Source organism: Ictidomys tridecemlineatus, chromosome 15 (assembly GCF_052094955.1).
Source record: "Ictidomys tridecemlineatus isolate mIctTri1 chromosome 15, mIctTri1.hap1, whole genome shotgun sequence".
In the NCBI taxonomy this organism is placed as follows: Eukaryota; Metazoa; Chordata; class Mammalia; order Rodentia; family Sciuridae; genus Ictidomys; species Ictidomys tridecemlineatus.
In genome coordinates, this window is record NC_135491.1 from 17,493,038 (window position 1) to 17,508,123 (window position 15,086).

General features: G+C 50.4%; 1 protein-coding gene across 2 annotated transcripts; it reads left to right on the forward strand.

Moving 5' to 3' along the window:
• Positions 1–523: 523 nt before the first annotated feature.
• On the forward strand, positions 524–15,027 carry Sbsn (suprabasin). Of its 2 annotated transcripts, none has more exons than XM_078033097.1 (4): positions 524–6,932; positions 8,323–8,391; positions 8,502–8,546; positions 12,170–15,027. In XM_078033097.1, the coding sequence occupies exons 1-4, from the start codon at positions 4,764–4,766 to the stop codon at positions 12,242–12,244; spliced, it is 2,358 nt and encodes a 785-aa protein (XP_077889223.1). In that variant the 5' UTR covers positions 524–4,763; the 3' UTR covers positions 12,245–15,027. The 2 variants fall into 2 exon arrangements, with proteins under 2 accessions (XP_077889223.1, XP_077889224.1); XM_078033098.1 differs by lacking the exon at positions 12,170–15,027 and adding an exon at positions 9,399–9,576.
• Positions 15,028–15,086: the final 59 nt, after the last annotated feature.

The window sequence follows — 15,086 nt, forward strand, 5'->3', positions numbered from 1 at the left end:
GGCACCGGGTCTAGAGCTTCTAAGCAAGATGTCACGGTGCCCAGTGACGTCACAGAGGAGGCAGTGCGCAGGCCTCAGGACTTGGGACTACCGCCGCCCCACCCGCGTGGAGCTGCGGGACAACCTCACTGCACCACCATTCCAAGGGCACCCGTGGGATCTGGACTGGAACCCACCTTTTCACACGGGCACTCATAGCTCTTTTCTCCCTTGACCTGGTGGCCCCCTCTCCCCGACCTTTGGAGAGTTCCCTAGCGGTTTCCTTGAGCCTGGAGATGCCTGGAGAGCCCCACGTGTGGCTGCTCTAAGGCCTCCCGCAGATGCCGGTCTTCTGGCATGCCCCAGGCCCTTTGGGACTCCCCATCTAAAATGCCCTCTTTTCCCAGTGACTATCAGTCCCCACCCAACCGGCCTCAGTCTCTGCCCATCTTCCAGGAAGCCCTGTGTGTGACTCCCCATCCCAGCTCGGATGCTCTAATATGCAAAACTACCGCGGAGCTGTGCTGGTGGAGCAGCCTGATCCCCCCACCACTCAGAGGCTGAGGTGGGAGACTCGCTGGAGCCCAGAGTCCAGACCAGCCTGGCAGCATACAAAAAACCCTAAATACTTTAGAGCTGTGCTTTCTATAATTTTATTTCCCTCACGGCATATGGCTAAATATCATATTTTTATTCATTTATTTTCATGCCAATTTTCTCTGCCACTAGACCATAAACTCTAGAAGGGCAAGGGCCTTGTCATCTTTGTCACTTCTACAGCCTATTGACAAGAGTGTTGGGCACTTGAAAGGTGTTTGCTCAGCATAATTTAGGCCTACCTTGGTGATATTGTAGGTTCAGTTCCAGACCACTGCAATAAAGCAAATATAGCAATAAAGTGAGTCACAGATTTTTTGGTTTCCCAGTGTGTATAAAACTTCTGTGGGGCTGGGGTTGTGGCTCAGCAGTAGAGCACCTGCCTCACCTGTGTGGGTTCCATCCTCAGCATCACATAAAAATAAATAAAATAAAGGCATTGTGTCTCTCTAAAAATAAAAAAAATAAAAAATTCTGTTACTGTTTTCAATTAGTGTGCAAGAGTATGATGTCTGAACAAAACAATGTATATATTCTAATTTTTGAGGTGCTGGGAATTGAATCCAGGTCCTTACACATGCCAAGCATATGCTGTTAGGATGGATCTATACTCCCAGCCCTGCATATCTTAACTTTAAAATATATTATTATTAAAAAATGCTGCCGGGCACAGTGGCACACACCTGTAGTCCCAACAGTTCCGGAGGCTGAAGCAGGAAGATCGAAAGTTCAAAGCCAGCCTTAGTAACTTAACAAGACCCTGAGTCAAATAAATAAATAAATAAGGCTGAGGATGTGGCTCTAAGGTTAAGTGCTCCTGGGCTCAATTCCTGGTATACAAAAAAAAAAAAAAAAGCTAATTTGTTGGAAAGTAGCACTGTTAGGCTTGCTCCATGCAGGTTCACCACAAACCTTTGATTTGTAAACATGTAATATCTCCAAAGTACAATAAAGTTAAGTACAAATAAAACAATGTAGGCCTGCACTTGAATGAATAAACAAATGTGGCCTTCAGGTTGCTTCTGATTCCCAGTCTTAAAACAGCTTCTGAGTCATATCTTCTCGTAGCATCCAGGCTTTTCCTTGTAGGTTTTCCTGTAGTTCGTCACAGGGTACTGGTTCCATACCTCCCCCATTGGCTCTAAGCTCCCTGTGGGGAATATATTCTGATCTGTTTTGTTCACCATTGTGCCTCATCACCTAGAACAGTGCCTGGAACAAAGCAGGCTTTCAATGAATGTTTTGGAGAAGAACAGGTAGACAAATGGCTTCTTCCCCAAAGCCCCAGGGGTGGGGGCTTGCTTGCACATCAGTGACTCATAGGCAGGCACCTTCACCTGCAGGGCCAGTTGACATGTAGCTGTGATCAGATTTAAGGGGTGTGAGGGTTTGTGTCAGTTAGGAGTCACCATCCTAGAGAAAGGGGTGGGAGCAAAAAAGTCACCGAATGACATAATCTTCTCCTTCCTCAACGTCCACAGGAACTCAGGTTGCCAGAGTGACCTCCATGTGTCAGCAACTGGTCAAGCTCTCTTGCTTGGATGGCATAGGAGAAGTGGAACTCAAAATAAATTGGAGAAAAGATGAGGCAGTTTGAATGAGTGAAGGCCAAAATGCAGTTGGCTAATCAAACAAAGAGGATCAAACTTTTATTTTATTTATTTATTTTTTTTTAAAGAGAGTGAGAGAGGAGAGAGAGAGAGAGAGAGAGAGAGAGAGAGAGAGAGAGAGAGAGAGAGAATTTTTAATATTTATTTTTTAGTTCTTGGCGGACACAACATCTTTGTTGGTATGTGGTGCTGAGGATCGAACCCGGGCCACACGCATGCCAGGCGAGCGCGCTACCGCTTGAGCCACATCCCCAGCCCCAGATCAAACTTTTAATATGCATCATCCAGGAGGGGGAACAACCCAGCACAAACAGAACCAAGGCTGAAACGGGACTGATTTTTTTTTTTTTTTGTACAACATCCTAGTAGTAGATTTGAAAATGTAGGTGCAATTGAAATTTTTCTTAGAAAATATAAAGGATCAAAACTGGTGGAAGAGGAGATGGCAAATCCAACTAGGCCAATAACATATATCCTCTCAAATTCTGATGAAGATCCAGAAAATTTTTGAGCAGTTCTACCTAAACCTGAGGGAACAAACATTTGTCATTCTGTACTAACTGTTGCAGAGCCTGAGTAGCGCTGGGCGGTCCAGTGGCAGCCCCTGTGTGGAGAGGGTCTGGGTAGGGCACTAGCTGTGCCTGGGACGTTCCCTCACAGAGACTAGACGAGGGTGATAATCCACACCTGAGGTTTCCGGGGATTTGCCTTTGTCCCTGCAGCATGAAACTAGGAAACAGAAGCTCAGGTTTGTACAGGTGGCTGGGTTAGTCGCCTCTGTTGGCAGAGCCTGGAAAAGGGCAGAAACTTCCGAGTCTCTAGCCTGGGATGCCTGGCTCTGGGTGGAGTCAAGGTCCAGGATCTGGGGTGGAACCCTAGGTCCTCTGAGGGGAGTGGGCCTTGTGCCCTGATTTGAACAAAGCTCGAAAACACGTGTGGATTCTCACCACACCTGGGCACCCACACACATACTCTGCCACCCGCACCTGCTCACGCCCTGCACATTCCTGTGTGCCTGGCCTTCCCACCAGCAATCCCACCCCCGCGCCCCCCTTCAGTGTCATCCTTGGCATCAAAACCCAAATATCTTACGCCCCTGCACCCAACTGTACCCACCCACTGGCTCTCGAGAGCACTCCCCTCAAACTAGCTCCGGGGTAGATAGGCTGCCGCAGACCCACCAGCCTCCGCCTGATCTGGCTTCCAGTGTTCCTCTTCAGCCCTCAGCCCAACTCCCAGCTCTCTCCCTCTCTAACCTGAGCCCATATGTCAACACTCAGGGCTTAGGGTCAGGGCTTCAGAGGCCCCAGGGGAGGAGGGCAGGAGGAAGAACTCCTGGCCCCCAGCCCACTTTCTGGCTGACAGCTCCTGCTGCCCAAGGTCTTCAGCCCCTCCCCATGGCTGCCTCAACCGGCTTTTCAGGAGACACTGCGTCCTGTCCTAGCTCAGCTCATGGCAATCAGACCCCTGCCCTGGCCTAAGGGCTGGGAGGTGAGAGGCCTGGGTTCCATGATGAGAATGTCATCCTGGCTTCAAATGCACAACCCTCCCCAGGGGCCCCTAAGTTGTCCTGGGGACCCAGGCAGGCACCCATCCTTCCAGCCCCCTGTGAGACTCAGGCTCAGGCTTGGATTCTCTTCCCTGGGCTTTTTCAAACCCACCCGTGTGTTCTATCTATGAATATTTACTGAACCCCAGACACTGTCCTAGAAGACAGGGATATAGCGATGACCAACTCAGACAAGGGCCCTCTTTTCTGGAAGTTTACAATCTGGTAGGTGAGTCACTTGACAAAAAATAAAGGTGATTTCAGATGGTGCGAAGTCCTTTAGGAACACAAGGGTGGTTTTACGGGGTGTAATTGTAACCTCATGTTACTCTCAGGAGTGGGCAGGGATGGTCAGGAAGGTGACATTTGAGCCAAGTGCAGAATGAGGAGGAGTTGGCCACCCGAGGCTCTGGGTTCTGCGTTCTACACAGAGAAAAGATCAAGTGCAAAGAAGAGAGGCCTCAGGACAGTGGTGTGCTTGAGGAGCTGGGACAAGGCCCTTGTGGCTGCAGAGGAGCAACTGAGAGTAGGAGCGGGGACAGCTCCAACTGTCCTGGAGTTCTCTCCGACCCCACTGCCCCCAATTGCAAACTCCATCTTTCCAGACTCTCACTGCTGGGGAAGCCAGGGGCTTAGATCCCTGAGAGGAGCCACCGTGCTGCAGATCACCCTGGCCCTGGGATGGAGGGTGATTGAAGGTGGGTTTGAGAGAGAGGAGGCCTGGACAGTGGGTGAGAAATGAAGAGGGAGGTGGTTGGCAGGGCAGACACCCTCTTTTGGGGTGGAGAGCCAGAGCCAGGTAAGGAGCAGATATGCCAGGTTCTTCTCCATGCGTGACTCACCTTGTTTCCTCCTCCTCTTGTTGCTCAATCCCAAATCTCCCTGGGAAATACCTCCTTGACTGGACCAAGTCAGTGCCTCGCAGGGGCAATTGACTCATGAGGGGTGGAGAAGAGGGCGGGAGCAGAGGATAAATAGCAGCCTTGCTTCCCGGGCTCCTCTCTGCATCCCCCCACCTCCCCAACACCATGCGCCTTGCCAGTCTTCTCAGCTCCTGCTGCCTCCTACTGCTCCTGGGGGCCCTGCCGGGATGGGCAGCCAATGATGACCCTATCGAGAAGGTCATTGAAGGGATCAACAGAGGGCTGAGTAATGCAGAGAGAGAGGTGGGCAAGGCCCTGGAAGGCATCAATAATGGAATCACTCAAGCTGGAAGGGAAGTGGAAAAAGTTTTTAATGGACTTAGCAGCATGGGGAGCCAGGCCGGCAAGGAGGTGGACAAGGGGATCAACCACGGCTTGGACAAGGTAGCCCATGGGATCAACAATGGCGCCGGACAAGCAGGAAAGGAAGCAGAGAAGTTTGCCCATGGGGTCAACAACGCTGCTGGACAGGTTGGGAAGGAGGCAGACAAAGTGATCCATCATGGGGTCCATCATGGGGTCAATCAGGCGGGAAGTGAAGCAGGGAGGTTTGGCCAGGGGGCCCACCACGCCATGGGGCAGGCTGGGGATGAGGCTGGGAGGTTTGGCCAGGGAGCCCACCATGCTTTTGGTCAGGCTGGGAAAGAGGCGGAGAAGTTCGGTCATGGGGCCCACCATGCTTTTGGTCAGGCTGGGAAAGAGGCGGAGAAGTTGGGTCAAGGGGCCCACCATGCTTTTGGTCAGGCTGGGAAAGAGGCGGAGAAGTTCGGTCATGGGGCCCACCATGCTTTTGGTCAGGCTGGGAAAGAGACGGAGAAGTTGGGTCAAGGGGCCCACCATGCTTTTGGTCAGGCTGGGAAAGAGGCGGAGAAGTTCGGTCAAGGGGCCCACCACGCTGCTGGTCAGGCTGGGAAGGAGGCAGAGAAGTTCGGTCAGGGAGCCCACCATGCTTTTGGTCAGGCTGGGAAAGAGGCGGAGAAGTTCGGTCAAGGGGCCCACCATGCTTTTGGTCAGGCTGGGAAAGAGGCGGAGAAGTTCGGTCAGGGGGCCCACCACGCTGCTGGTCAGGCTGGGAAGGAGGCAGAGAAGTTCGGTCAGGGAGCTCAGAATGCTTTTGGTCAGCCTGGGAGGGAGGCAGAGAAGTTTGCTAAGGAGGGCAACCATGCTTTTGGTCAGCCTTCAAAGGAGGCAGAGAAGTTTGGTCAGGGGGCCCACCATGCTTTTGGTCAGGGTGCAAAAGAGGCAGAGAAGTTTGGTCAAGGGGGTCACCATGCTTTTGGTCAGGCTGGAAAGGAGGTGGAGAAGTTTGGTCAGGAGGCCCACCATGCTTTTGGTCAGGCTGGGAAAGAGGTGGAGAAGTTCGGTCATGGGGCCCACCATGCTTTTGGTCAGGCTGGGAAAGAGGCAGAGAAGTTCAGTCAGGGGGCCCACCATGCTTTTGGTCAGGCTGGAAAGGAGGTGGAGAAGTTTGGTCAAGAGGGTCACCATGCTTTTGGTCAGGCTGGGAAAGAGGCAGAGATGTTCAATCAGGGAGTCCGCTACGCCGCTGGTCAGGCTGGAAATGAGGGAGAGAAGTTTGGTCAAGGGCTTCACAGTACTGCGGGCCAGGCTGGGAAAGAGGCAGAGAAGTTAGGTCAGGGGGCCCACAATGCTTTTGGTCAGCCTGGGAGGGAGGCAGAGAAGTTTGCTCAAGATGGCAACCATGCTTTTGGTCAGCCTTCGAAGGAGACAGAGGGGGCCCACCATGCTGCTGGTCAGGCTGGGAAGGAGGCAGAGAAGTTTGGTGAGGGGGCCCACCATGCTGCTAGTCAGGCTGGGAAGGAGGCAGAGAAAGTGATCCCAGCATCCCAGCATGGACTTAGCCATGCAGCAGAGGAGGCGCTGCAGTTTGGCCAGGATCCTCATCCTGTGGCAGGGCAGGTTGGGAAAGAGGGAGGCAAAATAACCTATAGTGTCCATCCTGGTGTCAACCAGGCTGGGAAGGAGGTGGAGAAGTTTGGCCAGGGAGTTCACCATGCCGTTGAACAGGCCGGAAAGGAAGCAGACAAAGTGGTCCAAGGGGTCAACAATGGGGTCAACCAGGCCGGGAAGGAGGCAGAGAAATTTGGCCAAGGGGTCAACCATGCTGCTGGTCAGGCCGGAAAGGAAGCGGAGAAACTTGGCCAAGGTGCCCACCATGCTGCTGGCCAGGCCGGGAAGGAAGTGGACAGGTTGCAGCAGGATGTTCATAATGGGGTCAACCAAGCCAGCAAGGAGGCCAACCAGCTGCTGAATGTAGGTGAACAGGGGCGGGGAACCTGGGGAGAAGGGGGTTGTGGGAGGGAGAGGTTAAACCCGTGGGATATTTGGGGAGCCCGTATGTAGCCTTTGGTGAAAGATGCCTGGGGCAGCCATATAACCCTTCTTCCTCTGCATCTCCCTTACTAAGGAGCTGGTGGTCAGCTGGTCAGATGGATTAAGCCATTTTATCTGTAAAGTCCCACCTCAGATAATGTGGAAGGAGCCTAGTCCCACCTGAAGGGAGTTTCTCTCCTAGTTAAGGGGGCCTGCAGTGAGGGTCACGGGGCTTCTCGTGGAAACAGGAAACAGTTGTGAAATCAGATCTCTGAAGTGCAAAGAGAATGAGTGTTGAGAAAACTCAAAGAGTGTTACAGGGAGGGTGAGGAACAGCTTTGGAGATGAGCTCTGTTCTGCTTCATCTTCATAACAACACTCTGAGGTAGTCAGGGTGAGGATGCTGACTCTCCGATGCTCAGATAAGGACAGGGAGGCCCAGAGAGGCTAAGGGCATTTGCCAAGGGCATGTGGCAAGTGCACAGCTTTGGCGGCTGGCAGGTCAGGGTTCTCCTTCCTCTGCACTGCTGATCAGGGAAGGCCTCTGCCCACGTATGTAGAGGAAATACTTTGGAGGCCAGGTAAACAGTGACACTGACAACAGAGCAGGTGACAAGGAGGGACCTTCTCCAACCTCCATCAACAGTCCTTGGAATCAGCAAGCTGGGAGACCATCTTGAGGATGGACCCAGGTCTCAAAGCCCAGAGTCACATCCCTGTCAGGCAGGAAGCCAGGGGTTGAGGGGAGGGAGAAGGGGGGAGAAACAGGATAGAAAGGGAGGCAGAGAGGGTCTGGAGTCAGGCTGCCCAAGGAGAGCCAGGAGCCGGTGGTCTGTTGGAGGATTCTAGGTGGCCCTTGCTAGGGGGCGGGGTGTGGCTGAAGTACCACTGCTGAGTGACTGGGGATGGGGACAGGGATAGGGATCAGCCCGAGTTAGGGTCGAGGCTGAATCGGGTGTAGACGTGTTGATTTGGGGACGAGGTCTGTGAAGGTCCCCGTATGTGCATGTGGGCTCTGGTTCTCCTCCCAGTGAAGCCCCTTCTCAGTGGCTGGGAGCCTTTTTCTAGCCCCAAAGCCAAAGGGAGCCTGGGAAAGACCAGTCGGGAGATGACAGATCTCCTTCCTGGGCTTATTCCCATCTCCATGAAATCCTTATGGCAACATGGACTTTGGGTTTTCTCTCTGGACAGTGAGCGAGGAGGCCAGGGGTCAGACTGTGCCTCCTCCCCAGCCCGAGTCAACCTAGATGGGGGCAGGTCACTAGGGAACAGGAACTTAGGAAACCTTCAAGGATTGAGGGTGGTAGTGACCATCTGGGCTTGTCCACAGAGCAGTCATCAAGGAAGCGGGGCTACCGGCCAGCACGGAGGGGGCGCAACCACTACATTAGCATCTGGAGTAAGTCTTCTGGGCACTGCATGGACTTGGTGCGGGGAGCGGGGAGTCCTGGGGTTCCACCTAGGATGGGGTGGAGGCTGGGGACTAACTCTCTCATCCTTGAATTCCAGGCCTCGGTCAACAAGCCCTTCATCAACTTTCCAGCCCTGTGGAGGGTGAGTGTCTGTAGTTTCTACCTCCTGCCTTGCACCTGGAGAGAGAGCCTACACCCCTTTCCCATTGCCTGCTCGAGTATGGCTTTCCTGTGGGCAGACTCAGCCTCTGCGGAGGCCACCCGACCTGTTCTCCCAGCTCTGGTCTTCCCCTTTGTCGCCTGCTCTCATGCCTGTGCTCAGTTTTGGGTGCTTTCCATTCTCACAGAAGCTGGCAGAAATAACTTCCAGAACGCTGGCACAGAGGCAGGGGGCAGTGGGGGTGCAGCTGCTGAGTCCAGCCTCTATGTGGCCACCGTGCTCCCCTCCCTCTCTCCCAGGTGCCAGCTGGCTCCCCTCCCGCCCCCGCCCCCCAGTGAGCCCCTCTGCTGCCCTGCTCTTGCTGCTTTGCCTCAGTGTGCTGGGTTGTGGGAACTTGGGGCTCTGTTCTCTGGTTGAGAGTGTAAAGGCTCCTGTGGGGTCCTGGTCCTCTCTCTGGGCTAAGTCCCAGCTTTTTCTTTGTATTTAGTGCATAAGTTGCCTGAGACTGGGGTGCACAGCTGGGATGCCCCATCTAGGCACCTGGAGCTGGAAGACATACCCTTGTGGATCCCCTGGCCCTGTGGTTGACAGAGGATCCTCTGACATAAATGCACAGGGCTTTTCCATTCCTACAGAGGCGCCCAGCCACTTGGGAGGGCAGGCTCCCTGTCTTCCAAAAATCGAGATAACACCTTCCTTAAGATATTCCCAGAACATAAGCAATTCCCAGGCCATAGTAACCAGTCTTCCTCTCCGTGCCCGGGGAGGGTAGGGCAGGGCTCCTGCTCCTCTCAGCTAGAATCCTACACTCACTTCCTCTCTCTTCTTTTCTAGAGCGTCGCAAACATCATGCCCTAAACTGATGCCCTGGCCTTGCTGAGCAGATAAATGTTCCTCTTGTCACACCAGCTGAAATGACCGGAGGAGCTGGGGGTGGGCATAGGTTCTCGGAGTCCCTTAAGGGGGCTGTACTAAGATTTGTGAATAAAAGTGACACAATGTCCTCTTCTCATCATGGTCCCCTGTGCTCCCTAAAGAGGGATGGGCGGGGATGGGAGGGGGACTTGTAATTCTTCAACTTGTTCTTTGCTGAAGGAATTGGGGGACCACTGCTTAGGATGGGTTGCACTGGAGAGCTCAGGCTGGTCGACTTGAAGAGGGCAGTTCACAGGGACAAACTCTGCTTTGCTAGTGTGCTTGGCACTGGGAGGGCACCCATGCAGGGAAGCCACTGCCTGTGAACAGCGGGGACGGGAGCACCCGAGAGAGAATGGAGGAGCCTAGGTGGAGCCCAAGCGGGTAGCGTTCTCACCCAGGGGAGTGTGGCACCCAAGGAATAACAATAATAGCTTGTATTAATTGTGTAATAAAGAGCTTGGCATGAATGACATCACTGAATCCTCCCAAGCACCCAGTTAGGTAAGAGGTACTGCCACTGCCCCCAATTTATAAGGAGGCACGTGGAGGCTTGCACAGGTTGGGAAACACGGCCAAGGTTACCTGGTCAGTAAGTGGAGGGAGAGCAGCCACCCAGCCACAGATGCTGTTCTCTTGGGCTTCGGTAGGGAGGGGACCCAGTGAGTAAGGGAAGAGGACAGAGAGGCACGTGGGAAGGTCTCTTTGGGGAAGGAGAGGGGAGGGACGAGAGGCTCAGGCAGGAGACACATTAATGATCTGAGGGAGGGACTCTACCAGTCACAAAAGGTGTCTGGAGGCAGCTCACTGCCTCCCTAGAGGCCACAGTTTCCTGCTGTATAAAGGGGAGTGAGGCGTCTGCAGGGAAGGACCGCCATGTTGCTTCCAGCTCCCAGATTCCCTCAGTGGTGGGCGGCCCAAAATAAGATCCAGTGCTTTTGCCTTTGGGAAATTGGCCTTCCTGGAGATGCATAGACTATGAAAACAAACCCAAGACAGAGCACTAACTAAGTGACCCAAGAGGGAGGGGAGGGGCCTGCATTTGCACAATAAAGGTGATATTCCTGACACTTGAGATTCACTCTCCTTTTCCTTGTTGGCAAAATATCATTTTATTCCATCTGTTTCTTCTCTGGCCTGCAATATTTTATTTGAAAATATTTCAAACATACCAAAAAGATGAAAGAATTTTACAGTGGACACTTGCTTTCGCCACTTAAATTCTGCCATTAGCTTTTTATCATGTTTGCTTGACCACACATCTATGCATCTAACTGTGTTATTAATATATTTTTGATGCATTTCAAAGTAAATTGCAGACAGCTGTTGGCTGCACTTTGATAAATAGAACCACTCATTCGTATGAGGCATTTATTGAGTGTCTCCTTTTACGGCACTGTTTCCTATGCACTGGGGAAGTCCTTCCTGGAGGCAGGGATTGTATTTTCAAAGACAATATTGAAGGGTACCATTCATTCTCTTATCAAGTAAAAGCTTCCATTGGCTGGATTTTGATGCTCACTTTCCAGCGGGCTCTGTTTAGAGGGGATTCCTGGAAGGACAAAGAGACACAAAACAAACTATATGTGCTGATGATGGTCCCTGGAAAGCGAGAGCTCTGGGCTGATTCTGAAGGGTAAAGGAGACACACAGGGTCAAGGGTCTTCTCCTGCCTGGAGGCCTTTACTTCCGTCCCTCTGTGGGGAATGTTCTCCATGCCTCTCGGTCTCCCAGGTTGGCTCCTCCTCATCCTCAGGTCACCGCTGCCTTGGCCACCCATCCCAAACTTCTCCTGCCCTTATCATTGTCTCTACGGGTACCCTGATCTTGTCCTTCAAGTCACTTGCGACAATTTGTAATTGGATTACAAACATGACTTGTCCAACATCCACTCCCCACTAGACTAGGAGGTTCAGGAGGTGAGGTCAAGGCCGGCACAAATACCTGGCATTTGAGCAACTGGGCCTGAGCAGACTTGGCAAAGGCCATGGAATAAGGGTGAGCAAGAACTGGGCTGCTTGGCCAAGAAGGGTGGGGGTAACAGAAAGGGCCAGTTTCTGCAGATGTTGAAGAACAGGGAGAGGAGTTTGGGAGGGACTCTCGTAGTGTCTTTATTGGGTGCTTACTGGGTCTGCGCTAAGCACTTACAGACATGATTCATCCCTTCCCCACAACCACCTCATGGGGCAGGCACCACCATCACCCCCTTCCTGGATGATGGGAGATAGGCTCAGGGAAGGGACAGAGTTGCCTGAGGCCACTCAGCCAGTGGTGATGGCAGGGCTCCAATTCAAGACTGCTTCCCTGCTAGTAAATGCTAGTGAGGTGGCCTGCTTCCCCGTGACCTTCAGCAAGGGAGAGGGGCTATTTCAAAATAAATCCTCTTTTAAATAAAAACCATTTCTGCCTTTGGCCTGTTCAGGACACGTGTGCATATGTAAATGTCAAAATTAAACAATCACCAAGAAATTATCCAGTAATACCAACACCCCAACAATCCCAAGAATACATATTGAGCTCTTCTGTCTGCCAAACCCTTTTCTAAAATCTGTTACATGTGTTAATCCTCATGTTCACCCAGTTGATCCTCATGTTCACCCAGTGTGACAGACCAGGGATAAAGATGGATAAAGATCATGACTAATAAATCAAAACTACATTGAGGTTCTATCTCACCCCCGTCATAATAGCTGCTAAAGAGAGATCTGCATACCTGTGTTTATCGTGGCGCTATTCACAATAGCCAACTCATGGAATCAGCCTAGATGCCCATCAAAGAATGAATGGATTAAAAAGATGGAGTGTATATACAATGGAATTTCATTCGGCCATAGAGAAGAATGAAATCATGTAATTTGCAGGAAAATGGATGGAACTAGAGACCATTATATTAAGTGATATAAGCCAGACAGAAAGATAAGTATCACATCTTTTCTCTCATTTGGGGAATGTAGGGAGGGTGGAGGACGACATGAAAGATGAAGGGCCGATTAGGGAAGAGGAAGGGGACTCAGGAGAGGGGAAAGGTGGGTTAGAGTGAGAAGTAGGAAGGGTGGGTACAATAATAGCATATTATATACATGTATGGAAAGGTCACAATGAATCCTATTAATTTCTATCATTAATATGTGTAATAATCATATTAATAGGAAGAAGAAAGATCAGAAAGTAAGAATAAACTCTAGAAAAAGAAAACAAAAACAAAAAGATCACAGCTAGTGAGTGATACAGCTGGATGTGAACGTGAGGTTCAGGGCGGGCGCCCAGGAGGCAGCTAAGCTGCAGATGCCAGTGTGAGGCCCCGACCCACAGAAGGGAGCAAGGCATCCCCCAGACCCAAGGCCTCATCTGCACACTATACTTGAGTCCAGCCTTCATTCTGTTCCTGACGTCTCCTCCTGGTCTTATTCTACAAGTCTGTCCCCGCAAAGAACTCTTAGCACCTGTGTCAAAAGTCAAAGTCCTTATCTGAAGACAGTTTTAGATTACAACCATAGATCTATATGTGCATTTTTGGTCAAGTACTTGTGTTTATTGTGCACAAAGTTCATACTACATTTCATAACATCCAAGCTTTCTAGATGTCCTGAGGTGACAGTGTATCATAAAAAGTAGAGCCAGTGAATTAGCCAACTTGTAAATTTTACATCTTTTTGTTATACCTGATGGAAAAGATGCATCCTGGACATGGAATTGTGATGCCCTGGGCAGTGAATATCAGGACTGTCGATTAGGCTGCAGCAGAGGGGCAGAAGGAGCATGTAGGGAAAGGCCCAAGGCTTTACATTTTGCTGTGACCACTGGTGTGTGCGTCTTCTGTACTGTAGGAGCACTTGCATTCACTGGGAATGTGCTTTTTAGCTAATATTTTGATAGTAGAAATCTCAAAATGAACCCTCTCAGAAACATGTTTGGAGTACTCTGTTGCTTTGTCTCATTGTAAATTGAGAATTAAGGGAATCATTATTTTAGTTGTAATTCTGCCAATATGTCTCTCTACAGGCTTGTTGCCATTTTGGTTTTCAGTTTTTGTCCCCCAAGAAAGGCAGGATCACAATTTTTCTAACAGGTTGAGTTGGTATAGTATATTCTTGGTTATTAAAGCTCCTCATGTGACTCTGGGATTTTGACTTGGTGATATTCATGGTGTATGTGTTGGATATGGAAAATGACAAACCCCCAAATAGTGGCCTGGGGAGAGGGGATGAGGGAGAAGGCAGTTGATCCTTTCCTTGATCCTTTCCCAATACATTCTTTCCAAGCGATAAGAGGCCAAAGCATTGATCCTTCCCCAAATAAATCCTTTTCCAGATACTGACCATTGACCCTAGACCCCCCCATCTTGCCCAGTAAAACAGACCCCAAGTTCCTGAGTGCCCAAACCGACATGTTCATTAATTAAGTCACCTCTCAGTGTAACCTGTGTAAGCACAGCTCCCCCTGGCCAGGGGCTCATTTTCCACCAGGAAAGTGGGTCCATCAGAGGCGTGACTCTGTTCCTGAGTAAAGGCTTTTGAAGATCCATGAAGTTTGCATCCGGTCTGATCCTTTTGTGCTAACAGTATGGAAAAGCACGATACACACTGTGATCTCAGTCACACAAAATGGGACCCTTGTGTGCACACAGGACGCATCTAACTAAGTTGCTTGTGGATGACTCTGTTCTTTGCTTGTGTTTTCTGTTTCCTGTAATGCACACATTAACCTTTAAAAAAACAAAAGATCACAGCGGTCCCCCAAATCCCAGAATCTAGCCCTTTGGTGTCTTTTGATTTTAACTCATCCCCACCCATTCATCTTGTGCTCCAGCCACAGTGGTCCTCAAATAGAGTAAGCAGACTCCAGTCTCAGGGCCTTTGCACTGCTTGGAATACTCTCATTCCTGAATATTCATGGTTTGTTCTCTCACTTCGTTCAGGTCTCAGCTCATTTGTTACATGAAGCAGCCCTTCTCTGACTACCTTATTTAAAATACTCCTCTGTCTTCTCTATTCCCTCCCCACCACTGTATTTTTCTGTGCAGTGATCATTACAATCTGATAATCTTATTGTCCAGCTTAACCCACCACGAGCTGGAGCTTCTCAAGGAGAATGATGCTGATTTTGTTCCAGCTATACCCCCAGGGCCTAGAGTACGCCCGGCACAGAGTGACTGCTTCATAAATCTTTGTTGAACCAATGAAGTAGTGAATGAGAGAGAAAAGCTGAAACCAGAGGTTTCTTAGACAAGACATGAGCGTGTCAGATTGGGTCATGGTTTGACCTCCTACATCTTCTCACATACGATCTTCTGTGTGGTGTTTAACCACTCTGGATCTCAGATAACCCATTTGTAAAATGGGAATGACATTGATTTGTGGAAGTTATAGTGAGGATTCAATGACATCATGAGTGTGAAAACACCTAAAATTCCATTTGGTTCAAAACAGAATTGAATAAAAAGCCTTCAGACTAAGTTGAACAAACCAAAAACCAACCAACCAACCAAACAAACAAACAAACAAAATCCCTCAGGTCCAGGATGTCTAAGGGCAGTTTTTTTTCAGAAGGAAGAATATGATGGTTTGGGAGAATTTAGGTGGTTTGTGAGTGTGAGTTTGAATAATT

Bases quoted from the DNA above. Each gene is read 5' to 3' on its own strand.
- Sbsn (XM_078033097.1), top strand. From the start codon at position 4,764: ATGCGCCTTGCCAGTCTTCTCAGCTCCTGCTGCCTCCTACTGCTCCTG. The intron at 6,933-8,322 runs GTAGGTGAACAG...GCTTGTCCACAG, and splicing joins AGGCCAACCAGCTGCTGAAT to AGCAGTCATCAAGGAAGCGG. The intron at 8,547-12,169 runs GTGAGTGTCTGT...CCGTCATAATAG, and splicing joins ACTTTCCAGCCCTGTGGAGG to CTGCTAAAGAGAGATCTGCA.